This window comes from Lampris incognitus, chromosome 5, assembly GCF_029633865.1.
Source record: "Lampris incognitus isolate fLamInc1 chromosome 5, fLamInc1.hap2, whole genome shotgun sequence".
Taxonomy (NCBI): domain Eukaryota; kingdom Metazoa; phylum Chordata; class Actinopteri; order Lampriformes; family Lampridae; genus Lampris; species Lampris incognitus.
Genome location: NC_079215.1, coordinates 9,014,710 through 9,033,406, shown reverse-complemented (window position 1 = coordinate 9,033,406; position 18,697 = coordinate 9,014,710). Strand labels below are relative to the sequence as shown.

The following is an 18,697-nucleotide window of genomic DNA, read 5'->3' as shown; positions in this document are numbered from 1 at the left end:
TGTCAAACACAGATTTTAGCCTTACAACTTTTTAAATTGGCTCCTTTCTTATTTTTAGTTGAGTGCATTTCAAACCAGCTAATCTTTTATTGTCCCCGAATGCTAGAGATTATATGATGACGACACTGACTTGTTAGAGTTGAGTGTGTTCGGGAGGGAGGAGTCTGAGTGCAGGTTGGTTTGTTCTGACGATGGAACACCCATTGCTGCTCCTGCAAGAGCCATCTGGTTACCTGCAGAGACAAGAGATGGTGTCAACAGAGACCATGCACACGCACACACGACTGCTTTTAGGAAATATTTGTGTCAGTACATCCGTGTATATTTAGGGTACTCGTGCCTTTTCTCTGGCCAATAAATCAACTGACAAAATGTAACGAATCTCATTGAGAGTGCTGCTAGATTGACTGCTCCACAGCTATGAAATCTAGTCAGCTTTCTTGTATGTTTCTAGTAGTGTATGGAAGCTGTACCAAGTGTGTTGATGGGTCTCATCTGTTGTGGAAGCTGCTGTTGCTGGTTCTGAGCATTCTGCAGAGCTGGAGTCTGTCCGGGCCCTGTGGCCTGCTGGGCCTGGCTCTGCCCAGGAGTCTGGCTGCTGTAGGGCAGCCCCAGAGCTGCGTATGCCCTCTGCATGGAGCTGGGGTCAATGGGTGCAGAGCTGTTAATAGTGGGGGTGCTAGGCTGTCCTGCCCCAACAGAGGACATGGGGTTCTGGAGGCCTGCGTTGGGGGAACTCAGCATGGCTGGAGAAGGAGAAAGAATCACATTATTTAGTTATCTACCCTTACAGTTGGTTGCTTGTTATGTTGGCGATCTAACAAATGAAACTTATTTCACTGATCACTCAAAGAAACAATAGCAGCCTCATGGCAGGCTTGGGTCATAGGACAGATGTGTGAAACGGAGAAAGTGATACTCTAGATGAGGTCTAAATGTTCAAAATTCTATAGAACTGAACAAAAGCACGATCCCCTTAGTGAGCAGGACATTTGCACTGTGGTGTTGGTTCAGGTCTTCTTCAAGTTAGAAAAACAGTGTTCTCTGAGGACAAAAATCAGACAAAAGAATAAATAGATTCTGCATACTAAAAGCGTTGGGTTGAAAAAATACAAATAGTGGCACCATGCTCTCCAACATTTAAACCAAACGAACTGAACGAACCAGAGCGAACAGAGCGATGACAGATTCTAAGCTGAGTGGAGAAGGCAAACCAAACTTTGGGGGGGGGATAGCTAGAGAAAAATTAGAAACAGCAAAAAGCAGCGCCCGTGTGAAATTGAGACAAATACCAGACCGGGAAAACGGTAAATAAAAGGAGATGGAAATGAGAAGCGGTGAACCCATAACTAAAGTAAAATTCCCTACCAGGAATCAGGAACACTATTTGTCATTTAATTTAATGCACTTGCGTACATGAAATAAAACTAAATATCGTTTCCCGCAGCCAGGATGACTGTCGGAACTGCCAGTCTGCATGGGCTAGCAGTTAGCTTAGCCTGCCCCACTTCTGCGTCCTGTCAGACCGCCCTCGGTGTTTCCTCTTCAGACACAGCTCTGGGCAGGAACCATGGTCCTTGGGCCCACCAGACCAGGCTCCCTCAGCTGATCTAACGCCAGCAGCGAACAAATGTCTCAGTACTTCTATTACTTTAGCTGAGGTGGTAGTGTGCATGTGAATGATCTCTGGCCATCTAGCATACGCATCTATCACTACCAAGAGCATCTGCTTGTTGTTGTCTTCAGCAAAATTGAGATGTATTCTTTCCCAGGGACTTCCAGCCCACTTCCATGTATGTACTGGTGCAGTAACAGGCATACTACGCTGCTGTTGGCAAATAGTACACTCACTTCACATTCAATACTTTCATCTAATGTGAGCCACCAGAGAGGACTTCTAGCCAAGGATTTCATCTGAACCATTCCCCAGTGGTGCTCATGCAATTCTGATAGTAACTTGTTTCTCAGTTTCTTAGGAACCACGATGTGTAACCCCCACAATAGGCAATCATCGTCTATGGTCAGCTCAAATTTTCTCTGAAAATAAGGCTTCAGTGACTCATTCTGTACACGTTTAGGCCAGCCTGTCATTACCAGCTGCTTTACCACTTTCAAAACAGGACCTCGGTCTGTTTCTCTACCTATCTCTCTAGCTGTGTTAATTCATCAAGGTAAGAGACTCTCCCCGGGTTTGACACCACATCATCACTAGGCTTCACAGGTAACCTAGATAAGGCATCGGCCAGCATTACTATGCTGCTCAGATCTCTTGTATTGGATTTCGTATGTATATGCTGCTAGAATTAGAGCCCATCTTTAATGGCACACCTGTTTTGGTCCTAAAATTTTCAGCAATGGCTTATGGTCTGTCAACAAGAGGAACTTCCTACCATAAAAATAATCATTGAACTTCAAAACCCCAAATACCAGACCAAGTACCTCCTTCTCGATTTGTGAGTAATTTTGTTCGGTTTTTGTAAAGATTCATTCACTTCCATCTTTCATTTTGTGACCAATTACAGAACCAACCCCACAAGGGGATGCATCACTGGCCAGAATGATGGGTAACTCAGGGTCATAATGTACTAACACTTTGTTAGACTGGAGGGATTTCTTAGCATTATCAAATACACTGACATTTCTCAGACCACTTCCAGATTGCATCTCTGTGTAGCAATGCTGTCATCGGCTGAATCAAGATAGATAGATTAGGGATAAATTCCCCATAGTAGTTTAGCAGAGCCAAGAACGATCCGCGTTCAGTTACATTTTTTGGATCTGCGACCTTTTGGATACCATCTGTCTTTTCTTTCATTGGGTGGATGCCCGTGGCACCTATGACACAGCCTAAGTATGATACAATGCTCTGCATGAATTCACACTTGTCCCATTTCACCCTGAGATTGTGGGCTTCTATTCTCCTAAAAACCTCCTCTAAGTTACATAGGTACCTCTCTCTGTATCCCTCCCAGTTATCAAAATGTCATCTAAGTAACAGATGATACTCTCCATGCCCTGAAGGACTTGATCCATGAGCTTTTGAAAGACTGCAGGTGCGGTAACGACACCATATGGCAAACGATTGTAATGGTACAGCCCTTTTCGCGTATTAACAGTCAGGTAGCGTTTGGAGTTTTCCTCTAACTGCACTTGTTGATATGCCTGTCACAAGACTAGTCTGGTAAACTAATCAGCTTTTCCTCACATTAAAAGTAACTTCAAGAAATCTGAATGCGTCTTGTTGGCGACACCGTTTAATTTACTTAAAGTAGGATAAAAAGGACCAGGCGACTTGAAACTGTATTGAACATTCAATTTAAGGTTTTTAGGCTTTTCAAAAGTTGCCGTCACCACGACAAACATGGACGCACTCGGCTGAAAGTCACCAATTAAAGCAACATTGTGAAACTTTTTTACCTAACAATAACAGCTTCAAAATCATTTTGATGGTACACCACTTCACCATTGTAGGGAAAAAAATATCGCTTGCGGGTGAGTGTACCCACCCACTCAACCCAAGCTACATAGTGCAAGAACAGGTGTTTGAGGCGCGGCGTGGTAATGGAAGAGGCACCAGTCTCCCTTTATTATTTGTGTTTACCATCAAAATGAATTTGAAGATGTTGGCGCCCAGGTAGCGCAACAGTCTATTCCGTTGCCTACCAACACGGGGGTTGGCGGGGCGAATCCCCGTGTTACCTCCGGCTTGGTCACACGTCTCTACAGACACAATTGGCCGTGTCTACGGGTAGGAAGACGGCTGTGAAGAGTAGGGTAATTGGTCAAGTACAATTGGGGAGAGGAGAGAGGAGAGGGGGGGGGATTTAAAGATGCTTTAAGTTAAACAAAACAAAAGTTGCATAATTTTGCTTTAACACGGTCACTGGTTAAACTAAAACACCTGCAAGAAAGCAGTTGCGTTGTTACCGCAATCAAACGCTCTGGCTCATACAGGCTCCTCGGGTGTAGTCTAATTAGATTTTGGATCATTTGTAAACAGCCCGTTTACATTATTTAACCTTTACTGGTTGTAGTTGAGACGGTTTTGATGATAATTGAGTTAATTGGGTGAAAAAAGTATAGCTCCCATGATTAATCGACTTCTCGACTACTTTTTGGGAGCAGTTGACAACCACTAAAATGGAGCAGTCGTTAATGCCCTAGTGGTGGATGAATGAAATTTCAATAATTCAACAAGAAAATACTTAAAATTTTATGAATAACAATAAATTTGTAACATTGACTGTTTGTATCAAATAAAGTGCTTCCTTGTTTACAATGCTTTTTCATTTTTTCCCCAACGGAATATCTGACTCAATGCTTACAGCCAGCAAGTCTTCAACCAACTCGCATCTTCATCTGCTGATGTGGATGCACTGCTAGGAGTTTGTTGAAGTGATGAGCTCTTCTTGCTAGCACGCTGCCTCTTGGTTTTTGATGTGAGATTTTGATCGTAGGTGGTCATCGAGTGTACTCTTACGGGTCCAGTCAATAGTATGCTGGCAAAACTTACGAACAGTTGTTCTCCTGACTCATAGTAGTCGTTAGGATATCGCTCTGCTCTAAATTTAGCTGTTAGTGTCGAAACCATCTCAGAGGGCCTCTTCAACATGTGTGGAAGAGGGGCTGAGCCCCACCCTCGGTGAAACGCAGACAGCAGCCAGAGGACAGAAGCTGCAGCAGCATGCCCGTAAATGACACCAAAACACAGAGTCTCGGCATAGTTTTTCCCCCGTTTATTCATCTTAAGCACCATGAAAAAATGCTTATAATTGTAGGGAAAGCCCTGATTTTTATAAACTGCATCCACATTATGGCAAATTCTATGATACTCTGCATTTTACCGTTGGTTCTGTTTTCATTATCGAATTCCGCTATTCCGTCTATGTTTTCTGCATAACAGAAATCATAGGGCCCTAAGTAACAGATGAAGAGAAAGAAAAAGCAAGAGCAGTGTCTGGCACGAGGCAGAAAAGTGATCTAACGCTGTTTCAGTCACTCTCCAAGTCCTCTCTCCCGCATTCCCCTCCTCCCTCGTGTGTGTCAGATTACGAGCCCCAGCAGGACTCCACTCTTGCATGTGGAGCTCTGTCAGCCAGTGTGGAGGAACACAGAACTAAATAAATTGCCTGGCTGGTGGGCTTTACACTCTGCATGACAGTACATAAAGCTTTTCTTTGCTCAAACACGTGTGCCTGGTTTCAAGTGTTCTGTAGTCTGTTGTGTGGAAAACAGCTAATAAGATTATCCAAAGGAGTTGAATCAAGTGCAACTGGACTTGGTATATATCCGTGAAGACGTTTCGCCTCTCATCCAAGAGGCTTCCTCAGTTCGTGCCTTTCTGACTAGACCAAGCTAGTCTGACTGGCTGGTGATGAGACTCAGAATGTATCCTCTAGGAGTCGTTGTCAGAGCTATTGATATGCGTGGCTCTTTGTGTACCAATGTTGGGCCGTGCCCGTCGTTATCGGAGCTATTGATATGCGTGGCTCTCCTGTGCTCCGATGTCCAGCTGCGCCCGTCGCCATCGGAACTATTAATTTGCATTTGTTTAGTAGCGATGGTAGTTGGGGGTGTTAGTTTCGACTTCATTATTCAGTGGTCATGAGAGTCGTTGGAGCCGTTAGTGACCGACTGTTCTTCTTGGAGGCTAGGCTTCTTGAGTCTCCTGGGTAGAGATGACAGGACAGCATTGTAAGTGGGAGATAGGTGGTGGTGGACCTCCTCCTCTGTTGAGGGATGGTTTTTCCAGTTTCGCATAGATGGCTTCCTTCACCCCTCTTTCAAACCATCTATCTTCTCTGTCCAAAATGTGTACGTTGTTGTCCTCGAAGGAGTGTGTCTTCTTCTTTAGGTGTAGATAGAGCCACGCATATCAATAGCTCTGACAACGACACATAGAGGATAAATTCTGAGTCTCATCACCAGCCAGTCGGACTAGCTAGGTCTAGTCAGAAAGGCACGAACTGAGGAAGCCTCTTGGATGAGAGGCGAAACGTCTTCACGGATATATACCAAGTCCAGTTGCACTTGATTCAACTCCTTTGGATAACCATGACCTGGATGAATGAGAACATTCACAGACAGCTAATAAGATTCTTTCTAGATGTATAACTAAGGCTATATTTACCCAAGCATTGAATATAATAATAATAATAATATAATTGCAATATGACGATATACCCCTACCTAGCAGCTAAAATTAAGACTGCTAATATGAACTGAACCCAAAGCCTGCTGTGTTTGGAGGTCTGTTACACTTGATGGTACACTATAGTCTCTGACAGAGGCCAAACACAGCCCTGCCATTGACCCCTTTATTGAAAGATATGGCTTGATAATGGGAACGGGTAGTGCTCTTACACTGTCCTCAACTCTGAGCACCATCAAAAGTCATTTCGAAGTGTAACAGGGAGAAAACCTGCAAACCACTCAGCTTCCAATGAACTGCTGTTCCACGTTAGATAAAGCTACTTTTGCAAATATCAAAGATACAAAGGATAAAAAGTACAAAAAGCTTCAGAGCTGAGTAGCGTATGAGGAAAACCAACTTTGAGCTATATACAATAATATTTTCTATAGCAAGAGCATGTTTATGTGGTTGGAGTGAGGCCATGGTTATGTTTTATGCCATTCATCATTTAAGGATGGACGATAGACAGGTTGACGGACAAGATCAGGCAGGATTCTCTGTGGACTATGATGTTTGTGGATGACATTGTGATCTGTAGTGAGAGTAGGGAGCAGGTTGAGGAGAGCCTGGAGAGGTGGAGGTATGCACTGGAGAGAAGAGGAATGAAAGTCAGTAGGAGCAAGATGGAATACATTAGCGTGAATGAGGGGGAGGACAGGGGAATTGTGAGGATGCAAGGAGCAGAGGTGGCAATTGTTGTGGATTTTCCTTTATCCTTTAATGGGCTCTTGCCCCCGCAATCTCTGGGGAGAATAATCATCGGACAAATATTAAAGCAAACAGAGAATCTTAATGCATCTGCAGATGGAGAGACATAAGGCCACACAGAGGTTCGTCTGTGAGGATATGCTCTGCCCCTGAGCTGGAGATAGTGTTTTTTTATAGAACAGTCCGTCGCGTCATACACTATGTTTCCTGCACCAACTAAGGTGTAATCTTACAAAGGAATGCAGGAAACATCTATGTTAATCATGCTCTGTGCCTCGTGAGTGTCTGTAAGTTCGTTACACTTGTCTTTTGCTGTACCAGGCCGTTCATGGGATGCGGCAATGGGGAGGTAAGCATGATAACAGTTGCTATGTGGCCCCATGGAAGGTACGCATGAGAACAATGGGTATGTGTGTCTGCAGTGAGTGAGAAGTTTCATACAAACAGAGAAATGGAAAACTACAGAGTACATACGCAGTGCATATGGAGTACATTTTGTACTCCACACTGTTCAACTGTTCAAAGTAACGGGAAGAGCAGAAGAGAGATGAAGAAGAGAACGCAGGCAGGGTGGAGAAGAGTGTCAGGAGTGATTTGCAACAGAGGGTACCAACAAGAGTGAAAGGGAAAGTTTACAAGATGGTAGTGAGACCAGCTATGTTGTATGGTTGGGAGACGGTGACACTGATGAAAAGACAGGAGGCGGAGCTGGAGGTGGCAGAGTTGAAGATGCTGAGATTTTCATTGGGAATGATGAAGATGGACAGGATTAAGAATGAGTATATTAGAGGGACAGCTCAGGTTGGACGGTTTGGAGACAAAGCAGGAGAGGCATGATTGAGATGGTTTGGACATGTACGGAGGATAGATGCTGGGTATATTGGGAGAAGGATGCTGATGATGGGAGTTGCCAGGCAAGAGGAAAAGAGGAAGGTCAAAGAGAAGGGTTTATGGATGTGGTGAGGGAGGACATGCAGATGGTTGGCGTGACAGAGGAAGATGCAGAGAAAAGGAAAAAATGGAAATAGATGATCCACTGTGGCAACCCCTGACGGGAGCAGCCGAAAGAAGAATGTCATTTAAAGATGGCATAAAGCAGTGGATATCAATTCAGTTCCCCGGGACCCCCAGTAGTGCTGGTATTCCGTTGTGCCAGATAAATAATTATGCTAACCTGTTTCATTAGCTCTAAAAACCTGCTGATCAAATGGGGGCAATACCACACACAACAGCTGAACATACGTTTCTACCTGCCAGAAAAGAAGCCCAGCAATACCAGGGTCCCCAAGGACAGGATAGAGAACCACCGCTTTAAGCTATCCCCACATGATGCACAACCATAGAAGAAGGAGCACATTGTGCATGAAAGCTGTGTTATAAGACCCAAAGCTGGGTTATTTTTTTTTCTGAATTAAAACATTGTATGTACTCACGCTGCTGGGTGCGCTTATCACTGGCATTCTTAAGAGGCAGGCACACGGGACAGTCATGTCTGGTACAGTTTTTCCAGTGAGAGATGATCTGTCTGGACGATGCACAGTGCGCCACTGGAGCAGGGGGGAAAAAAAAAAACTTTGAAAACCTGATAGTTTGTACTCTTCCATCTCTTGCTACAAATGTAATCTAATTTAATTGCAATTAATCATAGCCTGTCACACGATTAGCATGCTAAAAATGTGATCGACAGCCCTCGTTGGTGATATAAAATCCTAAAATGTCAATGATAATTGGCTATATTTCCAGTTAAGCAAAAGACAGACGTGTAACAAAGCCACTAATGAACAAGCTGTTGAAGGAATAAGGATGTGCATTATGCATGTGCACTGTCAGTCCAGGTTTGGGGCTTTGAAAATCTGGTCACCCTAACTAACTGGAAGAACATATGTAAACATGTCATGGAAATGCTGTGAAGCATGAGTGAGATTAAGAAAACATGAAAAAGATTAATGCCAAAAAGTTACTTGTCCAACAGTCAACCATATGCAGTTCAGTACATTGCATCAATTTTCAGTGTTAGAAGGTTGTACATTTGGCTGAGAAGAATGCCAAAAACTAATACTAGCTGTCCCTAGTTTGCAACCTTACAGATTGAGCTGCCAGGTCTCTCGGCTATAGCCAGGCCAACAGGCTTATAGTGTAGCATCTAATTTGACAAGGGATTGTAGTCAGGATAGATATCGGCCAGGGCAAAGCCTAAGGCAGCCTGCCGGCTGCTTGGTACCATTGAGAGTTGCTTAACATGCAAAAGGCCAATTACTACTTGACTTCAAGCTTTGAGGGCCTTGCACTGATAAATACAATTATACTGTTTTGTCTTTGTCAAAGTGCCAATACCTTTGGCAAACCCTCAAAATAAACATCAGTATTCCTATCAATTTGGCAGCTTATTCCACATTTAGTAAGCAACAACAGACAAAGAGCAGGGTTCAGATTTAGCTTATGAGTAGGGATGTATGATATTGGATTTTTGCTAATATCTTCAAACTCTAATTAATTAAACTCAAACTAATTAAATTGGTAGAGTTAAAGCTGTGTGGTTTTACCCCTCCTCGCATCACTAGTGCTTTACAAGCATTGCAAATAGGAATTTTGTTATCTGTTTCAGATAGTTCAAAACACTTCCATAGTACTGACATGTTGATGCTTGTTGCTGCCGCTCATAATAAACATTTGGCGTTGTCGTGCACATAGTTAACGCGTCACCTTATTGGCCAGACACAGACAGAAATTTTCATATCGGTCGATGTCGATAATTAACTTCTTGAGTTTTTATCGGCTGATACCGATGTCATGCCAATATCATCATGCATCCCTACTTATGAGCCTTACCAAACAGTACCAATACAGCAGACTCTTGGCTCTCTGAGGTGAACATTTGCTAAACCCGAGGCCAACTCTAGACAACTGTCCCAAATATTAGAGCATGATAAGAGACAAGGCCTGTAGTAGTAGTAGTAGTAGTAGTAGATAAGAGACAAGGCCTGGCTGCCAGATTAATTTAGGTGGCATAGAGATGAGGAGGACCCGAGTAAAAGAAAACGAGTTACCAAATATGGTAGAAGTGGGACAGAAACATAAAGAGTTATACATTTTAGCCAACTGAATGTGTTAAGCTTGATACTCAACTTTGCATAAAAGATCCAACAGAAATGCAATAGATGAAGCCAAACTTAAATAAGGCTGTCAAAACAGGGGTTCTTTGTTTGAGCAATACTATTAGTTACAGAAGTTACAAATACGAATTAGGGGCTGCACAATACGGACATTATGTCATATTGCAATAATCATGCTACATAATGCAACTGCGATATACGTAGCTTGCAATATCACAAAACACCTGGGGGGATTCAATGACATTCTGATATGCTGATATTCGTGGGACTAGACACAAAAACCCGATAAAAATCAACATGCATTTGATTGAATGAAGTAAAACAAGTCTTACTTCAACAGTATTTTAATGAAATGTTAATAAAATGTTTACAGCCATTTCACACTGAAATTTGGAAATCTTTCGGAAGTGAGCTAAATTAAAAAAGCATCAAAACATGTAATTTTGAAGCCAAATCTTTTGCATAGGTACCTACACATAGGTTTTATCTGATACTTAACTCATTTAAAAACAATTGCACTTTGACAGAGTGGGATACATTGAGTGAAAAGGCCATTATGCTTTATTTCATGACTTCGCCATTGTTATTATTTCCCACTGTGTCCAAAATGTATGTCTGCATGGGTCAAAGTTTGTATGGCAGTAAATGGTAAATGGACTGCATTTTATATAGCGCTTTTCTAGTCTACCAGCCACTCAAAGCGCTTTTTTACAATGTATGCCTCACATTCACCCATTCACATACACATTCATACACAGATGAAGCCACTGAACGCCATTGAAACTCACCCACAGGTGGATCAGTATAAAGTTCTGTCTTAATAAGATACTTGTGGCCTCTCCTGCTGGCGTACACACGCAAACTTTTGTTAATATGCAACATTTATACATGAGGCCCTAGGAAATGCAAATTCAGACTCACCCTGGCAGGACTTGCCAGCCTGGCAGTGGGTCATGTGGTTAAGGACGTTCTTCATGGTGCGGCAGTGGGGCAAGACACATGCCCTCACCTCCCCATTGGCCTGCTCCCGCCGCTGGCACTTATGTGCATGGAGCAGCAGGACCAGCTGCTGCTGGATCAGCTTGCGCTTCTCCGGGTCAGCTGTAGGGCCCGCCGCTGGAGCTGCCCCTCCACCACCGCCACCACCCGCCAGGGGCAACATGGCCGCCTGCTGCTGGGGCTGCTGCAAATAGGAGGGGAGAGAGAGAAAAAAAAGAATGACGGCAACTCAGGATGGTATTTCTTTTCTTCATAAAGAGAGACTGATGAATGTTCAGTGTTTTAAAGGAAAAAATAAACTGAATAAATCAAATGAAACAAAGCCTAGCACTACGCCGAGTAGAACTGCACAATCAATTCAGTACATTATAATATCCTCATAAGGGCAATACTTACAATACTGCTGCTGAAAATCATCAAAACATTAGATGGCAACAATTAAATCAACGCAGCCTATCTTGCCATTTGAATCACTATGAGTTTTATTCAACATAATTACCATCCTGACAATATCTAGCAAATTAATCAAGATAATTTAAACCACAATAATGTGGCCCTATGCTCAACATCAAACTGTGGTGTAGTAATTATTTTTGATGATAACTACACACGATCAAGACACATCTGGCACTATATACTGTAGTAAAACAAGCACGAAACCGTCTTGACCCACGGCGCACCTGTACTGCATGTGTAAGTGCAGCAAGGCAGTGTTTAGTGTGAAATAGGGCAACAGTCGACCAAGTCCCTCTTGGGTTTTCCATGAGTGAGTGACTGACCAAAATTTGACACGCATAGCCCTCGGTGGCAGTTGTGCGCGCGCCCGTGGGAAATAGCACTCAGAGCTAAGTGAATTACAACTTGTAGGTGTGTTGTAATTTGTGTACATGTGATAAGGACAAACCATGTTTGGCACACTGTTGACGGCACCCCCTTTGAGCTCGCTGGGGAAGGGCGGCAGGCTGTTTCCTAGGCCAGCCTTGTTTTGGATTTGCTGCTGTGAGTTGAGCTGCTGACCTGGCCCTCCGGTGCCCTGGCCATAGGCCTGAGCGCTGAATGGACCCCCATTACTGTTCAACCCCATCTGGACAGACAAGACAAAAAAACAAGTGGTTAGAAGTATCTAAAAAAGAAAATTCATAACTGCAATAGAGTAGTGCCCCCCCCCACAAATCAGTAAAAGCAATACACAGCTGCAAAGTAAGTTCCATTTTAAGGCAATGTAATCGGTACACGAAGCTAATTATGTGCTGACGATTAATAAAAGGAGACCCCTCGATGTCAGCTGCTGGGTCCTGTTGTGGCTGCTTCAGCTACAATCATTACACAGCATCAACATGTCAGTATGGACCTGCCTTTACCTCAGCGCCCATTTATCGCAGCAATACCTTCTCTACATGTAAGCTTTCCCAGGGTGCTCTGCAAGTTAGCTGCACCCTGTCCAATCCATACCTCTGGTGATTTGGCACTGTCAATAGTCAGCATGAGACCAGCAATTGGGAGGAGGGAGTTTTAACCTCAAGCCTCGAAAAATGGCTTATGGCATTTTCTTGTCCTCCAACGAGATCTGATCAATTCCCCCCCTTCCCTCTGAAGGAGTTGAGGTGGTACATAGTGGTAGCACATGGAACAGAATTGTTTTACTTTATTTGTCTTTTTACCTTTTTTTCATTACAGTAAGCAGTAGTGATGCACTGAAATGAAAATTCTTGGCTGAAGCAAGAGCTGAATTTCAGGAAACACTGGGCTGAACACTGGAAACCAAGTACTGGTATGTTTTTATTTATTCACCAATTTGTTTTTGTACCATTGCAAAAAACCAAATAATTTTGATTTTCCTTCGTGCTTTTCAAAGAAATTTACAAAACTATAATATCATGAAAAACCCTTTTATTATCGAACAGTCAGTTCTTGCAAGAGGGCATTAATATAAACTGAAAATAAATAAATAAAAATATGCAACGTAAAGATTCTATAATGATTAAATATATCATGAATTAAAGTATGATCTTCCATTATCCAATGTGATGGAAGCCAGGTAAGTCTAAGTAGACAGCTGGTACAACACAACTGAGAATGGCTCATTAAAATCAGTTATATTGTTCGTCTATTACTTGGATAACTGGCAGTTCTGGAGCTAATATATGCTGATGAGTGCATACGGGAATTTATCAAACCCTTCGTACCTCTTTGGTGACTACCGATATACTTGGGCATATCACCTGCCTTCCATGGTGGCAACATTTCATTCAGATGTCTACCACATCAACTTTCGATGTCATACTGTTTATGCCTACCATGGTAGGCTGGCCTGACGGATGTGGGAAACTCCTATTGTGTTTTGATTGGTGCCAACCAAACCTTGTCAGACATATCCCCCTGCCATTTCCCCTTTCCTCTTTTATCCTGGGTACAACGCTAAACTGCAACCGTCAGGTCGTCGGCAACTAAACCGGCATCCCCACTTCAATCCCTGGGTTGCTGTGAGGAGGGTGTGTGGACACCCAGCAGGACTAAAAACAAAGCCTGTCAAAGGGCGGATGAGTTCCTCTGTGAACCAACGGCCATCCATACCTGGAGAGGAGATAGGGACCACCAGGTTCTCCCCCTACTGAAACACAATGATGACTCAACCTGTTGAGGCATCAGCTGTGCTCCTACAACCTCCACAGGTTATGGAACGGATGATGACGGTGATGATTTCCTCTTGGAGTTAACTGTGTCACAGATTTTAACATCCCCCTACCAACACTCGAAACTTTTCAGCATGGATAACTATGACAAAAGATTTGATTATGCTCACCTCCATGCATGTTTGACTCATTCTGTTAAAGATTTATTGAAGAAAATGTATTAAAAACCAAGTTTAAAACATATTTATCTCTTTGCCAACTGGCTATGGTAAATGCCTGGTTTTTACAGTTATGGCCCTTTGTATGTAGGGCATTAGATTGACAACCATCACTTCACTAGTTTCAATAGGCCCCAGTCAGCTCTTCTAAACCTACAGCATGTTGGGGTTTTATGATTAACATTGAACAGGCTGTGTTTGTTACTTTTATCCAAAAATGTTTTGATGGAGATTTGTCTGAAAACTTCTCCATTGCTGACTTCCCCAAATTTCCAACATATGTGATTCTGTGCAACTTTGGAGGCGTACAGTCGCTTTAAGTCTCACCCACCAGAATAGTAACTAGTCTCTTCAAAACGGAAATACCATGTCTGTTTCTCCCATTATCTGCCTTTGGTAATGGATTCAGCCAGACCTTACACCTTGAAGTGGGGTCTGGCCAAGAAGATTACACCATAGTGACCATGGGTAATGACTCTAAAGAGGGAGCCTGAAAATCCACTATCACGTCTGGGGAAGGCAGTTGTGCAAATTACCCATCCCAGAGCTGGGAAGGTAATGACAAAACAATAACAATTCAGGACCCTTTCAACACTTCGTAACAATGGGGATCTATTGGAGGGGGAAGTCTGGTGCAAGCTCACAGAAAGTTGAATCAGTTCATCTGGACACAACATTTAGTGAGAGAAAGGTTTCATCACTCATCTAAATGACCTTTTCAGTCTCAACTGACTGCACGAATCCCCACCCTTATAAACAATACAGTGGCATAGCGACCGAAAACAACGATCGGTTTCATATGCAAACTGCCGTGACCATTAACTAGTTACAATGGCCATGTGTACTATTCACAGAGGACTGAGGAATAGTTGCAATCACAGCATTGTAAGATAGTGACAGATGTACTCGTCCCCCCACCGGTTCAAGGATGGTCATCCCCTCGTCACATAGATGGCCTCTTTGACTCCCCATTCAAACCAGCATTCCTCCCTATCAAGGATGTGCACATCCTCATCCTTGAAAGAGTGGCCACTGGCGACCTGCAGTCAGTTGAGACTTAAGAGGTCGCTTAGATGAGTGATGAAACGTTTCTCTCAAACGTTATATCCAGATGAACTAATTCAACTTTCTTCCTTATCTGGATTATTGAGCATGCATAAAGACATTCTGGTACAAGCTGTCAAGGTAATTTTTGGGGTAGTAGTACCCTCTTCTAGATAATTCAGATGAACAGTGTTTTCAAATGGCTAATCTGATGTCTGCATCAGAAACCGTTTATACTGCAGACATATTCATCTTCTTTCAGCTTTTCTCCTGTTTTTCAGGGGTCGCCACAGCAAATTTTACAGTTTCCATCAGGACCCCGTGGGGGCACAGCACCAATGCTGGCCATTGTTAATGCGGGCCTCGACCGATCCGGTATGGTCTCGTCAATCCGCATACTGATTTGGCAAAATTTTACATCAGATGCCCTTCCTGAAACAACCATCCTTGGTGTAATCCCACCTCCACCTTGAACCCATCTGTCATTCCAACTGCACACCTCACCACACTTCCCTCACACATACCCTGCACCACTCCTACATACTTGTCTGCAGCTCCCAACTTCCTCATGCAATACCACACCTCCTTTCTCGGCACCCTGTAATATGCTTTCTCTAAATCCGCAAACACACAATGTAACGCCTTCTGGCCTTCTCTATACTTCTCCATCAACATTCTCAAAGCAAACATTACATCTGTGGTGCTCTTTCGTGGCATGGAACCATACTGCTGCTCACTAATCGTCACCTCTCCTCTTAACCTAGCTTCTATTACTCTTTCCCATATCTTCATGCTGTGGCTGATCAACTTTATACCTCTGTAGTTGCTACAGTTCTGCACATCACCCTTATTCTTGAAAATCGGTACCAGTATGCTTCTTCTTCACTCCTCAGGCATCCTCTCACTTTCCAAAATTGTGTTAAACAATCTAGTTAAAAACTCCACTGCCATCTCTCCTAAACATCTCCATGCCTCCACAGGTATGTCATCTGGCCCTAGAACAGGACAATGCTATTGACTGAATTTTGTACCACAGATTATATCCAGGGGAAGCTACACCTAGTCTGTATGGTTTACCTAAAATACATAAACAGGATGTGCCATTATGGCCTGTTGTTTGTATGATTAACTCAGTGACCTAAAACATCTCCAAGTTTCTTGCATCTATTCTTAACCCTGCTGGTAGGCAGTAATGAACATCACATTCAAAAAACCATGGATTTTGTGGATAAGGTGAGGGACATCGTTATGGAGAGGGATCAAACAATGGACAAGATGTTGTGTTGCTGTAAAGCCCACTGAGGCAAATTTGTAATTTGTGATATTGGGCTATACAAATAAAATTGACTTGACTTGACTTGGTCTCTTATGATGCTAAGTCTTTCCTCAAGTGCATTCCTGTTGATGAAGCAGTGGAGGTGGTCCGTAGGAAATTACAAAACGACCCCACCCTTAGCAATAGCACAATCCTTAACACTGACCAAGTGTGTCGGCTCCTGAAACTGCGTCTTCAGTCCATGTACTTTACATACAGGGGACAGTACTATAGGCAGAGACATGGGTATGTTACGGGTTCCCCAGTCTCAGCTGTAGTGGTCAACTTATATATGGAGGAAGTGGAAAAGAGGGCTCTGATGTCCTATACAAGGACACCACCTAGCCATTGGTTAAGATTTGTGGACGACACCTGGGTTAAAATTACATCTCAGGATGTACCACATTTCACCAACCACATCAACTCTGTGGACAACCACATCAAGTTCACCAGGGAGGATGTGAAAAATGACAGGTTAGCCTTCTTAGACTGTGAAATTGCAATTGGTGATGGGGGACATTTGATTGTTGATGTTTAAACCGTAAACCAACACATACTGGTCAGTACTGAAGATTTTACTCTCATCATTCACTGGAGCAAGAACTAGGAGTCATCAGGACGCTGTACTGAGCCGACAGCGTCCCCACCGACACAGCGAAAGCCACATGAAAATCAAAATAAGCAGGATGTGGTTAGGATTTGTGCTTTATTTGAGGTTCCCACTCCCTACTAATGTTAATTTAATAAACAACACTTACAGTGGTTTTGCTTTTTCTGGCGGTCCATCATCCAGACTAACACCTGTGTTTTCTCTTCAGGTTCTTGTGCATAGCGCTAGTGCTGCTGTGGTATGCCACCGAAACTTGGCACAAACCACCTTTTTGTTTTATGATAATTTTAAGTATTCCCATTCTTTCGAAGCCTTGGATTTCGGAAACTTTTACACTGAACCTCTTTCGCAACTGAGTCAGACTCTGCTGCAGCCGCCACAATTTTCTGAAAACTGTAGCGTTGACTGGATGTGACAAGTAACCGGAGTCAAAAACGACTGACGTCATGGGCACAGCAATTACGTAGTGATATTGAAGAAAAACATTTGTTATAATGAACTGAAACATTTTAGAAAGTAAAAAGGTAAATTCACAAAAAAACGATGCATCAGTTTAAAATATTGACAGCGACGCATTTTCATTGTCGACATCATTGAGTACGTCGACTAATCGCGGCAGCCCTAGTCTGAAAAGTCTATGTGAAATATGCATTTATTAACTTTACATGCACTTCATCCCCTCTCCCCGATGTCAGTACTGTGGTACTTTTTGTAGTGGCAGTATACTGTGCAACTCTACTTGAGCCCATTTTTTTTTAAACCTAGCTGGCTAGTGACACTGAATACAACAATTGCCCTAAGGATTAACCAGTCGCTGGACATAAACCTTGCTGCAATGATGAAAACTTGAGAAGTTGCCTCTTCTCTGTCCTCCCATTCACACCTCATCTTCTCACATTCTGCTCCCTTTCCTGTCCCTCAAACCACATCGGATTATCCTAATTATCTTACAGTATCAAGACCGCATACAGTTCTAACATGGGTGGCCCTAGTGGGAATGGAATCCCTGTTAGTGCCATGCTCTACACGCTAAGCTACTCAGAGCTGCTCTCTGATCCTCCAAGCCACTGACAGACCAAACGTAACCACACCAGGCCAGACAGTATCCCCTTAAGCTGTTGACACCACTCCAACACAGCAGATAAAGACCCAGCCGAGATGACCAGAAACTGGCAGCCTTTCAACACAGCTGAGAGGACACACGAACACCACTCCAGCGCACAAGCCCATTCAGTCCCCTGCTCTCTGGCATACTCTACACAGCACCAGGCAGCCAGGCTACAGACAAGAGGGAGAAGGAGACTGAATTATTTGGCTGGATTACCCTCCTCCTCTCTCATCATACTCACTATCCCAAAATCCTCCCCTGATAAAATGGTTTACAATACCAGCCATTCCCCAAGTGAATGACACAGCAGAGGCAGCTAGTGGACCAAAAAAAGAAAGGAGGATTCACGAACACAAAATAATGAATGAGGGAAAGGGAGGGTGGCAGAGAGTATAATTTCAGACATATTTACAATCTGAACAAAACGGCACAATAGGGACAGACACAAATCCACAAACAAAACCATCACAAAAGACATCCTCTTGGGGTATTCAGGCCTCAGGTTCCTCCTCTGAAGCCGCTGCTGGCTGGTCAACCTTTACAAACACATATATGCCAAAAAACACACTCATACACTGCGGCTTTCAGAATTATCATAATAACCTCGCATCTCATCTACATTTACTTCAGTTTTTTTTTTATCTTCATGTTGTGATTAAAGCTAGTGTGAAGGTCTTTTCTTGATAATGCATTTTACACACACACACACACACACACACACACACACACACACACACACACACACACACTCCCTTC

General features: G+C 43.2%; 1 protein-coding gene across 1 annotated transcript in view; it reads right to left on the bottom strand.

Moving 5' to 3' along the window:
• The window catches only part of crebbpa (CREB binding protein a), an 83,457-nt gene that overhangs the window by 40,783 nt on the left and 23,977 nt on the right, over positions 1-18,697 (bottom strand). Inside the window, exons 3-7 of the mRNA XM_056279514.1 lie at positions 11,918-12,097; positions 10,936-11,197; positions 8,335-8,448; positions 474-746; positions 131-233 (exon numbers count right to left, since the gene is read on the bottom strand). Coding sequence (XP_056135489.1) covers positions 131-233; positions 474-746; positions 8,335-8,448; positions 10,936-11,197; positions 11,918-12,097 — 932 coding nt within the window. The remainder of the gene's footprint in view (positions 1-130; positions 234-473; positions 747-8,334; positions 8,449-10,935; positions 11,198-11,917; positions 12,098-18,697) is intronic.